This window comes from Ascaphus truei, unplaced genomic scaffold (assembly GCF_040206685.1).
Source record: "Ascaphus truei isolate aAscTru1 unplaced genomic scaffold, aAscTru1.hap1 HAP1_SCAFFOLD_733, whole genome shotgun sequence".
NCBI lineage: Eukaryota > Metazoa > Chordata > Amphibia > Anura > Ascaphidae > Ascaphus > Ascaphus truei.
In genome coordinates, this window is record NW_027457068.1 from 71,926 (window position 1) to 92,563 (window position 20,638).

Here is a 20,638-nt window from a genome sequence, read left to right on the forward strand (position 1 = left end):
CCCCACGCTTTCTCTCTCTCCCACCCTCTCTCTCTCCCACCCTCTCTCTCTCAAACCCTCTCTCTCTCTCCCACCCTCTCTCTCTGTCCCACCCTCTCTCTCTCTCCCACCCTCTCTCTCTCTCCCATCCTCTCTCTCTCCTCCACCCTCTCTCTCTCTCCCACCCTATCTCTCTCTCTCTCCCACCCTCTCTCTCTCTCTCTCTCCCCCTCTCCCACCATCTCTCTCTCCCACCCTCTCTCTCTCTCTCCCACCCTCTCTCTCTCCCACCCTCTCTCTATCTCCCACCCTCTCTCTCTCTCTCCCACCCTCTCTCTCTCTCCCACCCTCCCTTTCTCCCACCCTCTCTCTCTCTCTGTCACCCTCTCACTCTCTCTCTGTCTGTCACCCTCACCCACTCTCTCTGTTTTATTTTAACTGCACTATACCTACACCGAAATAACCTATTCTGCTTTATTCCAGATCTGACTCAAGTTTCCCACGGGGACATCGGAAGACAGGTAGGGAACACCTCCCCTCCCGTATAGTACCTTGAGGAACTGCGGATCAGGTAAGATCCCAGGCGGGATTGCTGATTTGGAAATTGTTAAGAGGGGGCATCCTGACACTGGTTAATGGGTTCTGGCTTTTTTTTTTGGTTTGGTTAGTGAGGTCAACACACACACACACAGTACTTTTCGAAATAAACCTACGGTTCTATGAAAATTTAAGTTTTTGTGTTGAGCAGGGGTGAAGCAAAACGTATTTATTTATTTTATTCTTACAGGACAATGACATGGGTCACGCTATAAATGTACTCCGTTCAACACAAGCTCAGGAGAGATTGACATTGATTTTATATATGTATAATACACAGTGGTCAACAAACCCGATCGCCACGGGCGACAAGATTTTGTCCGGTGGCGGACCTCATGGTCGCCATGGATGATATACAATCCGCATTTGAACAAGCTAGATTCACTGATAGAAAATATTTAGTTTGTTATAAAACTCACAATAAAGACATCAAACAGGGTTTTCAGAAACCTTTATTCATTACACAATTTAATAAACAAGCTAACCAAATCCGTACCATCATAAAAAAACCATTGGGACATATTAAAACTAGATGCAGATCTTAGACGTATTCTGCAAGAAGGACCAAGAATAGTCTTCAAAAAAGCTAAAACGATTGTATCATCGATTTCCCCAAGTGTATTTCAGTCCATTAGTGAGTAGTCATATCCGTGGCAGCCCCAATGGGTTTTTCTGTTGCGGCCATTGTAATTTCTGTCAGTATGCCAGACCTTTAAAAAAAGTAAAAAGCGCACAGTCAAAAAACTGTTATAAAATTCAAACTTTTATTAATTGTCATACAAGTTTTGTCGTTTACACACTTTGGTGTGGTTGCGGCAAACGTTACGTGGGTCGTACAATCAGACCCTTGAAAACTAGGATATCTGAACATGTTCGGTTAATCACAAGACATGATCTGTCTCATCCAGTATCCAGACATTTCTCAAGCTGTTTGCAAGGCGGTATAATTAATGTTAATTTCTCTGGTTTGGAACATGTGTCTCCACATACCAGGGGAGGAGACAGACTTAATTTCCTCAATCGAAGAGAAATGTATTGGATTTTCACCTTAGATCCAGTCCATCCAAGGGGTATGAACATTGAATGGGAATTAAAATATTTTCTGATATATTGATACTTCATTCTCCTCCCTTGGTGTGCATTGATACGTGCCCAATTCATTGATTTATTTATGGATTCATTCCTTAAATAAGTTGTTCTGGTTGGCTGGCGCACACGCGCAGAAAGGGGTCTGCGCACGCTGCGGGCACCGCCGTGTACCGCGTCAGGGGGCGGAGCCTAGCCGTGATTCTAACACACACAGAGAGAGAGAGACACACACAGAGACACACACAGAGAGAGAGAGAGAGAGAGAGGCACAAAGAGACACAGAGAGAGAGAAAGAGAAACACAGAGAGAGACACAGAGAGAGAAAGAGACACACACAGAGAGAGACAGAGAGAGAGACACACACACACAGAGAGAGAGACACACACACGCAGAGAGACACAGAGAGAGAGGGAGACACAAAGAGACACAGAGAGAGAGAAAGAGAAACACAGAGAGAGAGACACAGAGAGAGAAAGAGACACACACAGAGAGAGACAGAGAGAGAGACACACACACACACAGAGCGAGAGACACAGAGAGACAGAAAGAAAGAGACAGAGAGAGAGAGACACAAACACACACACACACACAGAGAGACACACACAAAGAGAGCCTGAGAGACAGACACACAGAGAGACACAGACAGACACACAGACAGAGACAGACTGACTGACAGACACATAGACTGAGAAATAGACAGAGAGATAGACAGACATAACTCACCGAGTATTAATATAGAGAGGTGTGTGCTACCTGGGATATATTCAGAGAATATTAGAACACGGAGATCCCTTCGGGGCGCATTCCACCTAAAAAAAAAATGAATGTAATATTGGTATTTAGTCAAATTAAACTTTGATAGCTATACTAAAATAAATATGTGACAAGTATTATTGGATTCCACTCTTATCACAGGGAAACCCAACTTGTGCTCCAAACCGCGGGAGAAGCAATTCCAGGCGTGCAAGGGAGAGGGCGGTGTGGAGCAACCAGGATCCCTTCATAAGGAGAAATAAATCCTAAATGTACAGGCCAAGGCTGTCAGAGAAAAAGAAACTGTCTTCAGGGAGCAGAATACTGCTGTGGAAGTCGGGTTTTGCATGTAAATATCCCAAGAATTAACTCATTAAAAAAATGTATCTATGTATAACCCCTCCCATGCATGGAAGGGGATACAGGCGTATACAGGAGATGCTTCTATAGCCAGCATTGAACACTGAAGCAACGACTCACTACTTCACCAACTTCCAATATGTTCTTTTAGACCGGGACTCAAGGAGAAACTTCCCACTTTAAAGGGCAGCTCCCTAACTGCAAGGGTGTGAGTTTCTGGGATTCCAACTCAGAGGGGGCCCCCATGTGAGTTTCCGCCATCCCATCTTGGAGGGGGTCACTGAGTGTGTGTGGGACCCCACATCTAGAGGGACACCACCCCTAACCCCCCCCCCCCTCCTCCCCCGTGTGAGTGTCTGGAATCTCATCCACAGAAGGGGCTGCGTGACTGCCTCCTCCACAGAAACATTACATTGCAGGGCTTTTTTGGGGTACTCACCGTGTTGTGTTTGAGCAGGGACAGGCTGCACAGCGCTTGTGTCTCTGCTGCTTTCATCATGCCAATCTCCTTAATTTTGAGTATGTACTGCCTCATCTGCTCCTTAATCAGCATCTCCACACACCTACAGGGGAAGCACAAGGACAATCGGGTTACAGCGCCTTCCACTTAACCCCTTGCTTTATAACAAGTCCCTGACCCCTCTGGCAAGGAAGGGGTGAATAGAGGTGGCATCCCTAACCCCGTCTGAGATGGGCAAACCGTAGTCTTCAAAATATCCACCCCGTTTTATTTCATTATTTCCCCCAAGTTCCCTTTAAAAACCCCACAAATGTATTCCCAATGAATGCTTCGGCAGGAAACCATTAGTTTGCGACTTGGTCAATTAGCTGGAAAACAAAAACATTTCTTATGGAAACATGAGAACACGAGAGATTACAGCTCTGAAGTGCGACAGCAGGGCCCACGGGGATAGGACAGAATCACTGTGCAGATCATATGAGAAAGTCGTCTTATCCGGTACTACACACCGCAGCGTCAGACACAGGAGCTTGTCTTCTGAGCTTACTATCTCAGTTTTTGGGTGGTCACATGGTGCCGGCACTACACACCCACTTCAAAGGCAGTGAATTAACCACTAGACTCCCCTTCCCTTAATCCGTTTACAAGGGGTGCAGCCTCCGACCAAGGCCCCTATCCGGGCTGAATTGCTCGAGAAGATTTTACCTCTTTTAAGGCAGAACCCCCCCCCCCCCAAATAAAACCTACACGAGTTTAGCGCATAACAGTATTTTGCTCCCTTGATTGTCTCAATCTGCAGCAGCGCAGATCACGACGGTAACTTTGAGACTGCGCTGGGCCTGGGAGGGAGCGACATTCTGACTTCCCGGTCCTTCAATATTTCAACAGCTCATATCGAAGCAAATAAATAACATGCCCTGAATGGGCGGAAGGAAAGGGACAGGCGGGCGCCTGAATTAGGCTGTGATTTTACCAAAAAACGCCGGCATACAGTAATCGAAACCTTACGTGATGGTTTTGGAAACCTCCTTCAGGGTGGTCTGTAGGTCATAGTTGGCTGGACAGCGCAGGAGGCAGGGCGCGAAGATGATGGCCAAGGAATTTGAGGACATGCGGTTCGCATCTTCCATCACAGCCACTCTGCAAAATAGGGTGGCGTTAGAGAATGCCCCACAATGCATTGCCCTGCTGGGCTCTCAGCAGGCATGGGGCTATCTGAGCCCGTGTTTCCAGGGCTGCTTAGCAGACGGAGCCTTCCAGGTGTGACCCTCACTGCCCAGTTATTAGAGCACTGTAACATGCACCTCTTCATCTCTGCACTTCCCTATAATGCAATGGGGCTCAGCTCCCATTCTCAAGCTCCCCCAACAAGTCCGGTTTTCAGGATATCCCTGCTTCAGCACAGGTGGCTCAATCAGTCCCTGCTTCAGCACAGGTGGCTCTATCAGAGGCTTCGACTGAGCCACCTGTGCTCAAGCTGGGATATCCTGAAAACCTGACCTGTTGGGGGGGGGGGGGGAGGGGGCTTCGGGACTGGAGTTGAGCACCCTTGCTATAATGGATCTGTACATTCTTCCTAACTAATGTGATTCCTGAGCGGCCAGCACTGCTTACAGATACGAGGAAAATGCCCTGTGGTTACACAGCCACACCTCACTATATGCAGGAAGACACAGGAAGGAATCCCTGTGCAAAGCAATACATTCTCTCCATCTGTGGGGGGGACAATACATTGGGTTTGCTATTGCTTAGCAAGTCCTCTTGGGATTAAAGGGTTAAAGGCAAAGTGTGTGTGTGTGTGTGTGTGTGTGTGTGTGTGTGTGTGTGTGTGTGTGTGTGTGTGTGTGTGTGTGTGTGTGTGTGTGTATGTGTGTATATATGTATATATATATATATATATATATATATATATATATATATATAATGCCATATAAATAATACATATATACAGTATTGGGAATAAATAACACACACAATCCCCGATTCTCTGATGCAGGCCTCATCCGTACGTCTATAAGAGAGGAAACAGCCATTTAGAAAGTGTACGAAAGTCTACAGACTGATTATCTCCGGGGAAATGCACACAGAATTTAGGTTGATTAAATCTTAGATTTAAAATGATATTATGTGTATTAAAACAATACACTGACAAGTGAGGGACTCATTTGAACACAGAGTTGGGGCCCGCTCCTGTATGCCCAGGAACACTCCTAGCAGCACACTGACATTGAGCACTACAGGTCTGCATCCTCCCCTGCAATCACACAAAGGGGTTTGCAACCTCTCCTGCATCTTACTTGACAAGGTGGAAGATCAGCCTCTCCAGAGTGTTGTAATGGGCCTGGGGAAGCTGTCCCAGAACTTTGTAGATGGCACACAGCTGTTCCTGCTTCCCAGGGAGCTCTAAAGGGAGAAGGCAAAGCAATAGATGGGTAACGGAGACGTGGGAGAAGTTTACTAAACACCTTCAGTGCTAGAGAGGCCGGACACCTTGTTCTGCAGTGCATGGCAGACCCCTCAGGCGCTACAAGGGTTAGTGGAGATAAAGAAGTAAATGTCTGTTCGTCTAGTGTGGCACAGATCCTGGAGTCTGACTCTCCTACTGCAGGGCATCACAGACCAAAGGGGACTATGGACCATGACGTCTGTCATTCCCACTGCAGGTGACAGTGGCACAGACAGATGGCACCCATATCCCACTGAGCCTGACCCAGAGTCCGTACCCCTGGTAAAAAGAGGCAGACATAATAGTCCTATGGCCCATGGAGTGTGTCACACCAACCACTGGGTGACAGTGACAAACAGGAGAGACCTATGGCCCATGTGGTCTGTCCCTCAACTTGAAGCTGACAGACGTACAGACATAACTTATGGCCCACTGAGTCTGTCGCTTCACCAGCAGAGTGACAAAGACTGAAAGGATTTCTGTTCACCAAGTCTAACACAGAGATAAGAGGCCTATGGCCCATGCAATATCTCCCTTTCCACAGTGACACAAACAAAAGGGACTTTTAGCCGGTGGAGTCTGTCCCTCCAACATTAAAATGAAACAGACCGAGTAGATGTTCCACTGAGTGTGACCCAAAAATAAGGCGCATACGGCATCGCTCCCTTTCACCTCAGGGTGACAAAGTATCTCTGGCCAATGGAGTCTATGCCTCCCACCATAGGATAAAGCACAAAGGTACTGTAGATCTCTCCTGCCCATCCAGGATTTCGTGTTCTGCAGTGGAGATCCTCTCTGCAATTTGTCACTAAGCCCCGCGACTCTACAGAGGGAGGGTTACCTCCCTCTCTGCACTTACCCACGGCTCGTAGGAACTCGTTGTACTGAGCGAAGGTCATGAGTGGCTCCGGGAGCTCACGCAACCACTGCTTCAGGATGCCAGTGATGACGTGGATGGGGTAATTATCCAGTTTCACAGAGCTGGGGTCTGTCCAGAAGGGAGACAGAAAACATGTGAGAAAACAAGAGGACTTGTAATGACCGATCCCCATCACCCTTTTATAGGCACTATCCGCGGAGCACAAATACAGAGAAAACATTTTAGATACATGGAAATATTGTTTTTTTTCTCCTCACAAAAATAAGTATTAGGCTGCGGCCACGCTGCCTGCGCTGCACGCACCTGCGAATTCTCCGGTCTACAGAGAGCTGCAAGGGGAAAGACAGGGGGGGGGGGCATTACTGGGGCGCGGCCATGACATCACCTGGCAGGTTCACCCTCATTGGCTTAACCGCCGGTGGGCGTGGCCTAGCGCTCTGTCGCTAGTTCCTATCTCAATTTTCATGTGTACCTCAAAAACTCGCAGCGGGCCCGGCCCCATTGTGGGGCGGCTCTTGTCCCTGCAGCGTCCGCCACAGCGGTCGCTGCAGTAGCCAGCGGGGACCTGGCCTTATGAAAACATTTTGGTAAGCTGAAGTGTGTCGTTGTGTAGTCTGCCAGGAAAAAAGTTAAGAGTAATTAAATGTGTTAAAGACGATTACAGGCAGTCCTCGTTTTACAGCGCTTCGCTTTACAACGAATGGCTTATCCAGCGCTATGCAATGCATACCTATGTTCATTTTTACAACGCCAAAACGGCTTATCCAGCGCTCTTACGATGCTTTGCAACGTTGTTTATGTGTATGTGTGTATGTATAAATATATATATATATACACATAAACAACGTTGCAAAGCGTCGTAAGAGCATATATATATAATATTATATTATATTACATAATATATTATTTATTATGTTATATTATATATATATATATATATATAATACAGTATATACACTATATAATGTATGTGTGTGCTGCATATCTTATTGCCTGTGTAAAATATTTGGTGTATTTTAGTGTTAAAAATGCCTTCAGGAACGGAACCTTTCATTTAAACAGTGTTCCTGTGGGAAAACGTGTTTCGCTTTACAACGTTTCGCTATCCAACGCCATTTTGAGTAACGCATTGTGTCGGATAACCGAGGACTGCCTGTATATTATTCCACTGTTTAAAGGGTCAGTCCCTCCTAGGACCAAAATGTACTACTGACCGTGAGATGTTTAAGGGGTCACACCTGGGTGACTTATGCCTTTTTAAAAAAACAAAAATATATAACACCTATAAGTATTTATTATTCATTATTTCAAGTTCCTTTGTAAACACGATGAGCTGAGATTTGGGAGGGGGGGGCGATTTCCTCTGGCTTCCCTTTTGTCTGATTTCACCATGTGCTGAACAGGAGTTTGCACAGGCAAAGCCCCCTCCTCCCTTATCTTTATTGGCTCTCACAGGGAGGCCAGAGGTTGAGTAAACACTGCTGAGAAGCATCCTCCCTCCTTTAAATGCTTTATTTCCCAAATAATGACAGCAGCCAATGTTTTGCTTTGAGCCCAGTTACTGTATGTTACAGGAAAATGACATTCTTTACAAAAATGTAGTTTCATTGTGAACTGCCAGGGATTGCACATTTAAATGATAATATCTTATTTGTCCCTTAGGCCGTGATTATACCAAAATTGTCCGGCAGCGTTGCGCGGCTCAAAAACAAATTGCTGCAATCCAATTAAGGTAAACATACCTCGCACCCCGCGCTCGCTGCCTGGAACTGCAGGGCGGCAGACTGGAGAGCAGACAGGAAATTTTGTTTTGAGCAGGAGACGGCCGTGTCACGTGAGCGGTTCAGCCAATGAGGGCGAACCGCTCACAGCCACGCCTCCGCCACACCTCCCTGTCTCCTCTGCTTGTCTCCTGCCTGCAGTTCAACATGCCGCTTGGCGGCATCGATAGGATGACATCACCAGATCACGCTGCCGCCCCGTCGGAGATGGTATAATCTCAGCCTAAATGTGTGCCTCCCCCGGTTCCCTCACAATCCCAGCGCACCGTTCTCCAGGGACTGTTTGAGCTCTCGCATGCGATTGGCTGCCCCACACTTCCGGTAGATGCCCTCCGTGTGCAGGCCGTACATCTCCAGGTACTCTAAGAGCATCTCCATGACAACGGGCACCGAGGACGTCTCACTGATCAGGTCCCCCACGTGCACCCCGAAGTGATGGTTTCCCAGGTTCTGAGGGAGGGATCAGTGTTACCACGGCAACAAAGAGGTGTTCCCTCTGTTACCCAAGAGGATTGAGAAGGTCGGGGCGAGAGAGAAGGCCGGGGCAAAAGAGAAGGGAGGGTGGGGGGGAGAGAAAAGGGTGGGGCGAGAGAGAAAGGGGGCGAATGAGAATGGAGGGTGAGACAGAAGCGGGTTGCGGTTGAGGATGGGGTGAGAGAATGGGGGGTGTAACATGTGAGCGCTGCAAGAGGGTTTGACACGTCACACAGCTCACACTCTTCCCTCCCTCCCCCCTGATGTACCTTCCTCCCTCCCTTCCCCCTGATATAACTTCCTCCCTCCCCCTCCCTATGTACCTTCCTCCCTCCCGCCAAGTCGCAGGAGCTCTGGATGGTGCTGGCTTCGCTGATCTTGGACGGGTTCCTCTGGAGTTTGTGCCTGGAAGGTGAAACAACACACATATATACACACACCCTGCTTGTATTTCCAACCCCCCCCCCCTCATCCATGTATTTCAACCCCCTTGCACAGATGTGTATATATACCCCCTATTTGTATGCATACACAGACACACACACACATTTATTTGTATGCATGTACAAATTCATATACATACTTCTGCATTTTGAAGGTGGATGTATTATAAATAAATATACATTCCTTTAGTAAGGAAAAATATATATTACTATACAGGAAACATATCGCAGACATGACCAGTCCATGCTCAGCCTCTCTCTCTGATAAGTGAATCATACAGATACAAGTACACACAGACCGATATGCCACATATCTGCAGGTCCTTACTCTGTCAGCTTCTCCTTGCTCTCTAGGCTCTCCCCTGGATTCTCCTCCTCGGGCATCACCGCTGCTTCCCCCTGCCCCACCTCGTTCTGCCTTCTCCCTCCTTTCTCCTCTTCTTCTGCCTTCTGCACTCCATCGGAGTTGTCATGTCTCCATTTATGCTCCTCTTCTCGTTCAAGGGCTTCCTGTCTGCTCTTCTCAGACACCATCTCCTTGTACCTGGTAAGACGGATATTATATTAACATTACCATCCAACCACTATTATATTGGGGATTGAAAATTACACTAAAAAGTATTTATAGAAAATACTAAATTATTGTGATCTACTTAGATTTTGCATAGGCTTTGATACGGTTCCACACAAGAGGTTAAAAGCAAATTGGACTCTAAAAATATTTGCACCTGGATTGAAAACTGGTTGAAGGATACACAACATAGAGTTGTCATAAATGGAACTTTTTCAGGTTGGGCTAAAGTCGTGAGTGGAGTACCTCAGGGATCGGTACTAGGACCCCTGCTTTTTAACTTGTTTGTTAATGACCTTGAGGTTGGCATCGAGAGCAAAGTCTCAATCTTTGCTGATGATACTAAATTGTGTAAGGTAGTAGAATCAGAGCAGGATGTAATTTCTCTCCAGAAGGACTTGGGGAGACTGGAAACTTGGGCAGGTAAATGGCAGATGAGGTTTAATACAGATAAATGTAAGGTTATGCATTTTTGAAACAAGAATAAACAGGAGACTTGCAAATTAAATGGGGATAAATTGGGGGAATCCTTGATGGAGAAGGATTTAGGAATGCTTGTACACAGCAATAGTGCCCAAAGTCATGCAGTAACTGCAAAGGCAAACAAGATCTTATCTTACAATAAATGGGCAATGGATGGAAGGGAAGTCCATGCTCAGTCACTCTCTCTGATAAGTGAATCATACTGATACAAGTACACACAGACCGATATGCCACATATCTGCAGGTCCTTACTCTGTCAGCTTCTCCTTGCTCTCTAGGCTCTCCCCTGGATTCTCCTCCTCGGGCATCACCGCTGCTTCCCCCTGCCCCACCTCGTTCTGCCTTCTCCCTCCTTTCTCCTCTTCTTCTGCCTTCTGCACTCCATCGGAGTTGTCATGTCTCCATTTATGCTCCTCTTCTCGTTCAAGGGCTTCCTGTCTGCTCTTCTCAGACACCATCTCCTTGTACCTGGTAAGACGGATATTATATTAACATTACCATCCAACCACTAATATATTGGGGATTGAAAATTACACTAAAAAGTATTTATAGAAAATACTAAATTATTGTGATCTACTTAGATTTTGCATAGGCTTTGATACGGTTCCACACAAGAGGTTAATGTACAAAATAAAGCAAATTGGACTCTAAAAATATTTGCACCTGGATTGAAAACTGGTTGAAGGATACACAACATAGAGTTGTCATAAATGGAACTTTTTCAGGTTGGGCTAAAGTCGTGAGTGGAGTACCTCAGGGATCGGTACTGGGACCCCTGCTTTTTAACTTGTTTGTTAATGACCTTGAGGTTGGCATCGAGAGCAAAGTCTCAATCTTTGCTGATGATACTAAATTGTGTAAGGTAGTAGAATCAGAGCAGGATGTAATTTCTCTCCAGAAGGACTTGGGGAGACTGGAAACTTGGGCAGGTAAATGGCAGATGAGGTTTAATACAGATAAATGTAAGGTTATGCATTTGAGAAACAAGAATAAACAGGAGACTTGCAAATTAAATGGGGATAAATTGGGGGAATCCTTGATGGAGAAGGATTTAGGAGTGCTTGTACACAGCAATAGTGCCCAAAGTCATGCAGTAACTGCAAAGGCAAACAAGATCTTATCTTACAATAAATGGGCAATGGATGGAAGGGAAGTCCATGCTCAGTCACTCTCTCTGATAAGTGAATCATACAGATACAAGTACACACAGACCGATATGCCACATATCTGCAGGTCCTTACTCTGTCAGCTTCTCCTTGCTCTCTAGGCTCTCCCCTGGATTCTCCTTCTCGGGCATCACCTCTGCTTCCCCCTGCCCCACCTTGTTCTGCCTTCTCCCTCCTTTCTCCTCTTCTTCTGCCTTCTGCACTCCATCGGAGTTGTCATGTCTCCATTTATGCTCCTCTTCTCGTTCAAGGGCTTCCTGTCTGCTCTTCTCAGACACCATCTCCTTGTACCTGGTAAGACGGATATTATATTAACATTACCATCCAACCACTATTATATTGGGGATTGAAAATTACACTAAAAAGTATTTATAGAAAATACTAAATTATTGTGATCTACTTAGATTTTGCATAGGCTTTGATACGGTTCCACACAAGAGGTTAATGTACAAAATAAAGCAAATTGGACTCTAAAAATATTTGCACTTGGATTGAAAACTGGTTGAAGGATACACAACATAGAGTTGTCGTAAATGGAACTTTTTCAGGTTGGGCTAAAGTCGTGAGTGGAGTACCTCAGGGATCGGTACTAGGACCCCTGCTTTTTAACTTGTTTGTTAATGACCTTGAGGTTGGCATCGAGAGCAAAGTCTTAATCTTTGCTGATGATACTAAATTGTGTAAGGTAGTAGAATCAGAGCAGGATGTAATTTCTCTCCAGAAGGACTTGGGGAGACTGGAAACTTGGGCAGGTAAATGGCAGATGAGGTTTAATACAGATAAATGTAAGGTTATGCATTTGAGAAACAAGAATAAACAGGAGACTTGCAAATTAAATGGGGATAAATTGGGGGAATCCTTGATGGAGAAGGATTTAGGAGTGCTTGTACACAGCAATAGTGCCCAAAGTCATGCAGTAACTGCAAAGGCAAACAAGATCTTATCTTACAATAAATGGGCAATGGATGGAAGGGAAGTCCATGCTCAGTCACTCTCTCTGATAAGTGAATCATACAGATACAAGTACACACAGACCGATATGCCACATATCTGCAGGTCCTTACTCTGTCAGCTTCTCCTTGCTCTCTAGGCTCTCCCCTGGATTCTCCTTCGCGGGCATCACCTCTGCTTCCCCCTGCCCCACCTCGTTCTGCCTTCTCCCTCCTTTCTCCTCTTCTTTTGCCTTCTGCACTCCATCGGAGTTGTCATGTCTCCATTTATGCTCCTCTTCTCGTTCAAGGGCTTCCTGTCTGCTCTTCTCAGACACCATCTCCTTGTACCTGGTAAGACGGATATTATATTAACATTACCATCCAACCACTATTATATTGGGGATTGAAAATTACACTAAAAAGTATTTATAGAAAATACTAAATTATTGTGATCTACTTAGATTTTGCATAGGCTTTGATACGGTTCCACACAAGAGGTTAATGTACAAAATAAAGCAAATTGGACTCTAAAAATATTTGCACTTGGATTGAAAACTGGTTGAAGGATACACAACATAGAGTTGTCGTAAATGGAACTTTTTCAGGTTGGGCTAAAGTCGTGAGTGGAGTACCTCAGGGATCGGTACTAGGACCCCTGCTTTTTAACTTGTTTGTTAATGACCTTGAGGTTGGCATCGAGAGCAAAGTCTTAATCTTTGCTGATGATACTAAATTGTGTAAGGTAGTAGAATCAGAGCAGGATGTAATTTCTCTCCAGAAGGACTTGGGGAGACTGGAAACTTGGGCAGGTAAATGGCAGATGAGGTTTAATACAGATACATGTAAGGTTATGCATTTGAGAAACAAGAATAAACAGGAGACTTGCAAATTAAATGGGGATAAATTGGGGGAATCCTTGATGGAGAAGGATTTAGGAGTGCTTGTACACAGCAATAGTGCCCAAAGTCATGCAGTAACTGCAAAGGCAAACAAGATCTTATTTTACAATAAATGGGCAATGGATGGAAGGGAAGTCCATGCTCAGTCACTCTCTCTGATAAGTGAATCATACAGATACAAGTACACACAGACCGATATGCCACATATCTGCAGGTCCTTACTCTGTCAGCTTCTCCTTGCTCTCTAGGCTCTCCCCTGGATTCTCCTTCTCGGGCATCACCTCTGCTTCCCCCTGCCCCACCTCGTTCTGCCTTCTCCCTCCTTTCTCCTCTTCTTTTGTCTTCTGCACTCCATCGGAGTTGTCATGTCTCCATTTATGCTCCTCTTCTCGTTCAAGGGCTTCCTGTCTGCTCTTCTCAGACACCATCTCCTTGTACCTGGTAAGACGGATATTATATTAACATTACCATCCAACCACTATTATATTGGGGATTGAAAATTACACTAAAAAGTATTTATAGAAAATATAAATTTATTGTGATCTACTTAGATTTTGCATAGGCTTTGATACGGTTCCACACAAGAGGTTAATGTACAAAATAAAGCAAATTGGACTCTAAAAATATTTGCACCTGGATTGAAAACTGATTGAAGGATACACAACATAGAGTTGTCGTAAATGGAACTTTTTCAGGTTGGGCTAAAGTCGTGAGTGGAGTACCTCAGGGGTCGGTACTAGGACCCCTGCTTTTTAACTTGTTTGTTAATGACCTTGAGGTTGGCATCGAGAGCAAAGTCTCAATCTTTGCTGATGATACTAAATTGTGTAAGGTAGTAGAATCAGAGCAGGATGTACTTTCTCTCCAGAAGGACTTGGGGAGACTGGAAACTTGGGCAGGTAAATGGCAGATGAGGTTTAATACAGATAAATGTAAGGTTATGCATTTGAGAAACAAGAATAAACAGGAGACTTGCAAATTAAATGGGGATAAATTGGGGGAATCCTTGATGGAGAAGGATTTAGGAGTGCTTGTACACAGCAATAGTGCCCAAAGTCATGCAGTAACTGCAAAGGCAAACAAGATCTTATCTTACAATAAATGGGCAATGGATGGAAGGGAAGTCCATGCTCAGTCACTCTCTCTGATAAGTGAATCATACAGATACAAGTACACACAGACCGATATGCCACATATCTGCAGGTCCTTACTCTGTCAGCTTCTCCTTGCTCTCTAGGCTCTCCCCTGGATTCTCCTCCTCGGGCATCACCGCTGCTTCCCCCTGCCCCACCTCATTCTGCCTTCTCCCTCCTTTCTCCTCTTCTTCTGCCTTCTGCACTCCATCGGAGTTGTCATGTCTCCATTTATACTCCTCTTCTCGTTCAAGGGCTTCCTGTCTGCTATTCTCAGACACCATCTCCTTGTACCTGGTAAGACGGATATTATATTAACATTCTATTACTATTATACCACCAACCACTATTATATTGGGGATTGAAAATTACACTAAAATGTATTTATAGAAAATACTAAATTATTGTGATCTACTTAGATTTTGCATAGGCTTTGATACGGTTCCACACAAGAGGTTACTGTACAAAATAAAGCAAATTGGACTCTAAAAATATTTGCACCTGGATTGAAAACTGGTTGAAGGATACACAACATAGAGTTGTCGTAAATGGAACTTTTTCAGGTTGGGCTAAAGTCGTGAGTGGAGTACCTCAGGGATCGGTACTAGGACCCCTGCTTTTTAACTTGTTTGTTAATGACCTTGAGGTTGGCATCGAGAGCAAAGTCTTAATCTTTGCTGATGATACTAAATTGTGTAAGGTAGTAGAATCAGAGCAGGATGTAATTTCTCTCCAGAAGGACTTGGGGAGACTGGAAACTTGGGCAGGTAAATGGCAGATGAGGTTTAATACAGATAAATGTAAGGTTATGCATTTGAGAAACAAGAATAAACAGGAGACTTGCAAATTAAATGGGGATAAATTGGGGGAATCCTTGATGGAGAAGGATTTAGGAGTGCTTGTACACAGCAATAGTGCCCAAAGTCATGCAGTAACTGCAAAGGCAAACAAGATCTTATCTTACAATAACTGGGCAATGGATGGAAGGGAAGTCCATGCTCAGTCACTCTCTCTGATAAGTGAATCATACAGATACAAGTACACACAGACCGATATGCCACATATCTGCAGGTCCTTACTCTGTCAGCTTCTCCTTGCTCTCTAGGCTCTCCCCTGGATTCTCCTTCTCGGGCATCACCTCTGCTTCCCCCTGCCCCACCTCGTTCTGCCTTCTCCCTCCTTTCTCCTCTTCTTCTGCCTTCTGCACTCCATCGGAGTTGTCATGTCTCCATTTATGCTCCTCTTCTCGTTCAAGGGCTTCCTGTCTGCTCTTCTCAGACACCATCTCCTTGTACCTGGTAAGACGGATATTATATTAACATTACCATCCAACCACTATTATATTGGGGATTGAAAATTACACTAAAAAGTATTTATAGAAAATACTAAATTATTGTGATCTACTTAGATTTTGCATAGGCTTTGATACGGTTCCACACAAGAGGTTAATGTACAAAATAAAGCAAATTGGACTCTAAAAATATTTGCACCTGGATTGAAAACTGGTTGAAGGATACACAACATAGAGTTGTCGTAAATGGAACTTTTTCAGGTTGGGCTAAAGTCGTGAGTGGAGTACCTCAGGGATCGGTACTAGGACCCCTGCTTTTTAACTTGTTTGTTAATGACCTTGAGGTTGGCATCGAGAGCAAAGTCTTAATCTTTGCTGATGATACTAAATTGTGTAAGGTAGTAGAATCAGAGCAGGATGTAATTTCTCTCCAGAAGGACTTGGGGAGACTGGAAACTTGGGCAGGTAAATGGCAGATGAGGTTTAATACAGATAAATGTAAGGTTATGCATTTGAGAAACAAGAATAAACAGGAGACTTGCAAATTAAATGGGGATAAATTGGGGGAATCCTTGATGGAGAAGGATTTAGGAGTGCTTGTACACAGCAATAGTGCCCAAAGTCATGCAGTAACTGCAAAGGCAAACAAGATCTTATCTTACAATAAATGGGCAATGGATGGAAGGGAAGTCCATGCTCAGTCACTCTCTCTGATAAGTGAATCATACAGATACAAGTACACACAGACCGATATGCCACATATCTGCAGGTCCTTACTCTGTCAGCTTCTCCTTGCTCTCTAGGCTCTCCCCTGGATTCTCCTTCTCGGGCATCACCTCTGCTTCCCCCTGCCCCACCTCGTTCTGCCTTCTCCCTCCTTTCTCCTCTTCTTCTGCCTTCTGCACTCCATCGGAGTTGTCATGTCTCCATTTATGCTCCTCTTCTCGTTCAAGGGCTTCCTGTCTGCTCTTCTCAGACACCATCTCCTTGTACCTGGTAAGACGGATATTATATTAACATTACCATCCAACCACTATTATATTGGGGATTGAAAATTACACTAAAAAGTATTTATAGAAAATACTAAATTATTGTGATCTACTTAGATTTTGCATAGGCTTTGATACGGTTCCACACAAGAGGTTAATGTACAAAATAAAGCAAATTGGACTCTAAAAATATTTGCACCTGGATTGAAAACTGGTTGAAGGATACACAACATAGAGTTGTCGTAAATGGAACTTTTTCAGGTTGGGCTAAAGTCGTGAGTGGAGTACCTCAGGGATCGGTACTAGGACCCCTGCTTTTTAACTTGTTTGTTAATGACCTTGAGGTTGGCATCGAGAGCAAAGTCTTAATCTTTGCTGATGATACTAAATTGTGTAAGGTAGTAGAATCAGAGCAGGATGTAATTTCTCTCCAGAAGGACTTGGGGAGACTGGAAACTTGGGCAGGTAAATGGCAGATGAGGTTTAATACAGATAAATGTAAGGTTATGCATTTGAGAAACAAGAATAAACAGGAGACTTGCAAATTAAATGGGGATAAATTGGGGGAATCCTTGATGGAGAAGGATTTAGGAGTGCTTGTACACAGCAATAGTGCCCAAAGTCATGCAGTAACTGCAAAGGCAAACAAGATCTTATCTTACAATAAATGGGCAATGGATGGAAGGGAAGTCCATGCTCAGTCACTCTCTCTGATAAGTGAATCATACAGATACAAGTACACACAGACCGATATGCCACATATCTGCAGGTCCTTACTCTGTCAGCTTCTCCTTGCTCTCTAGGCTCTCCCCTGGATTCTCCTTCTCGGGCATCACCTCTGCTTCCCCCTGCCCCACCTCGTTCTGCCTTCTCCCTCCTTTCTCCTCTTCTTCTGCCTTCTGCACTCCATCGGAGTTGTCATGTCTCCATTTATGCTCCTCTTCTCGTTCAAGGGCTTCCTGTCTGCTCTTCTCAGACACCATCTCCTTGTACCTGGTAAGACGGATATTATATTAACATTACCATCCAACCACTATTATATTGGGGATTGAAAATTACACTAAAAAGTATTTATAGAAAATACTAAATTATTGTGATCTACTTAGATTTTGCATAGGCTTTGATACGGTTCCACACAAGAGGTTAATGTACAAAATAAAGCAAATTGGACTCTAAAAATATTTGCACCTGGATTGAAAACTGGTTGAAGGATACACAACATAGAGTTGTCGTAAATGGAACTTTTTCAGGTTGGGCTAAAGTCGTGAGTGGAGTACCTCAGGGATCGGTACTAGGACCCCTGCTTTTTAACTTGTTTGTTAATGACCTTGAGGTTGGCATCGAGAGCAAAGTCTTAATCTTTGCTGATGATACTAAATTGTGTAAGGTAGTAGAATCAGAGCAGGATGTAATTTCTCTCCAGAAGGACTTGGGGAGACTGGAAACTTGGGCAGGTAAATGGCAGATGAGGTTTAATACAGATAAATGTAAGGTTATGCATTTGAGAAACAAGAATAAACAGGAGACTTGCAAATTAAATGGGGATAAATTGGGGGAATCCTTGATGGAGAAGGATTTAGGAGTGCTTGTACACAGCAATAGTGCCCAAAGTCATGCAGTAACTGCAAAGGCAAACAAGATCTTATCTTACAATAAATGGGCAATGGATGGAAGGGAAGTCCATGCTCAGTCACTCTCTCTGATAAGTGAATCATACAGATACAAGTACACACAGACCGATATGCCACATATCTGCAGGTCCTTACTCTGTCAGCTTCTCCTTGCTCTCTAGGCTCTCCCCTGGATTCTCCTTCTCGGGCATCACCTCTGCTTCCCCCTGCCCCACCTCGTTCTGCCTTCTCCCTCCTTTCTCCTCTTCTTCTGCCTTCTGCACTCCATCGGAGTTGTCATGTCTCCATTTATGCTCCTCTTCTCGTTCAAGGGCTTCCTGTCTGCTCTTCTCAGACACCATCTCCTTGTACCTGGTAAGACGGATATTATATTAACATTACCATCCAACCACTATTATATTGGGGATTGAAAATTACACTAAAAAGTATTTATAGAAAATACTAAATTATTGTGATCTACTTAGATTTTGCATAGGCTTTGATACGGTTCCACACAAGAGGTTAATGTACAAAATAAAGCAAATTGGACTCTAAAAATATTTGCACCTGGATTGAAAACTGGTTGAAGGATACACAACATAGAGTTGTCGTAAATGGAACTTTTTCAGGTTGGGCTAAAGTCATGAGTGGAGTACCTCAGGGATCGGTACTAGGACCCCTGCTTTTTAACTTGTTTGTTAATGACCTTGAGGTTGGCATCGAGAGCAAAGTCTTAATCTTTGCTGATGATACTAAATTGTGTAAGGTAGTAGAATCAGAGCAGGATGTAATTTCTCTCCAGAAGGACTTGGGGAGACTGGAAACTTGGGCAGGTAAATGGCAGATGAGGTTTAATACAGATAAATGTAAGGTTATGCATTTGAGAAACAAGAATAAACAGGAGACTTGCAAATTAAATGGGGATAAATTGGGGGAATCCTTGATGGAGAAGGATTTAGGAGTGCTTGTACACAGCAATAGTGCCCAAAGTCATGCAGTAACTGCAAAGGCAAACAAGATCTTATCTTACAATAAATGGGCAATGGATGGAAGGGAAGTCCATGCTCAGTCACTCTCTCTGATAAGTGAATCATACAGATACAAGTACACACAGACCGATATGCCACATATCTGCAGGTCCTTACTCTGTCAGCTTCTCCTTGCTCTCTAGGCTCTCCCCTGGATTCTCCTTCTCGGGCATCACCTCTGCTTCCCCCTGCCCCACCTCGTTCTGCCTTCTCCCTCCTTTCTCCTCTTCTTCTGCCTTCGGCACTCCATCGGAGTTGTCATGTCTCCATTTATGCTCCTCTTCTCGTTCAAGGGCTTCCTGTCTGCTCTTCTCAGACACCATCTCCTTGTACCTGGTAAGACGGATATTATATTAACATTACCATCCAACCACTATTATATTGGGGATTGAAAATTACACTAAAAAGTATTTATAGAAAATACTAAATTATTGTGATCTACTTAGATTTTGCATAGGCTTTGATACGGTTCCACACAAGAGGTTAATGTACAAAATAAAGCAAATTGGACTCTAAAAATATTTGCACCTGGATTGAAAACTGGTTGAAGGATACACAACATAGAGTTGTCGTAAATGGAACTTTTTCAGGTTGGGCTAAAGTCGTGAGTGGAGTACCTCAGGGATCGGTACTAGGACCCCTGCTTTTTAACTTGTTTGTTAATGACCTTGAGGTTGGCATCGAGAGCAAAGTCTTAATCTTTGCTGATGATACTAAATTGTGTAAGGTAGTAGAATCAGAGCAGGATGTAATTTCTCTCCAGAAGGACTTGGGGAGACTGGAAACTTGGGCAGGTAAATGGCAGATGAGGTTTAATACAGATAAATGTAAGGTTATGCATTTGAGAAACAAGAATAAACAGGAGACTTGCAAATTAAATGGGGATAAATTGGGGGAATCCTTGATGGAGAAGGATTTAGGAGTGCTTGTACACAGCAATAGTGCCCAAAGTCATGCAGTAACTGCAAAGGCAAACAAGATCTTATCTTACAATAAATGGGCAATGGATGGAAGGGAAGTCCATGCTCAGTCACTCTCTCTGATAAGTGAATCATACAGATACAAGTACACACAGACCGATATGCCACATATCTGCAGGTCCTTACTCTGTCAGCTTCTCCTTGCTCTCTAGGCTCTCCCCTGGATTCTCCTTCTCGGGCATCACCTCTGCTTCCCCCTGCCCCACCTCGTTCTGCCTTCTCCCTCCTTTCTCCTCTTCTTCTGCCTTCTGCACTCCATCGGAGTTGTCATGTCTCCATTTATGCTCCTCTTCT

General features: G+C 44.4%; 1 protein-coding gene across 1 annotated transcript in view; it reads right to left on the reverse strand.

Annotated features, from left to right (window-relative positions):
• Window positions 1–1,012: 1,012 nt before the first annotated feature.
• The window catches only part of LOC142486092 (unconventional myosin-IXb-like), a 94,126-nt gene continuing 74,500 nt past the window's right edge, over window positions 1,013–20,638 (reverse strand). The window contains exons 24-32 of the mRNA XM_075584750.1: window positions 9,501–9,523; window positions 9,143–9,224; window positions 8,612–8,795; window positions 6,544–6,672; window positions 5,536–5,641; window positions 4,247–4,378; window positions 3,218–3,341; window positions 2,389–2,474; window positions 1,013–1,286 (exon numbers count right to left, since the gene is read on the reverse strand). Of these exons, the coding sequence (XP_075440865.1) occupies window positions 2,430–2,474; window positions 3,218–3,341; window positions 4,247–4,378; window positions 5,536–5,641; window positions 6,544–6,672; window positions 8,612–8,795; window positions 9,143–9,224; window positions 9,501–9,523 (825 nt within the window). The 3' untranslated portion in view covers window positions 1,013–1,286; window positions 2,389–2,429. The remainder of the gene's footprint in view (window positions 1,287–2,388; window positions 2,475–3,217; window positions 3,342–4,246; window positions 4,379–5,535; window positions 5,642–6,543; window positions 6,673–8,611; window positions 8,796–9,142; window positions 9,225–9,500; window positions 9,524–20,638) is intronic.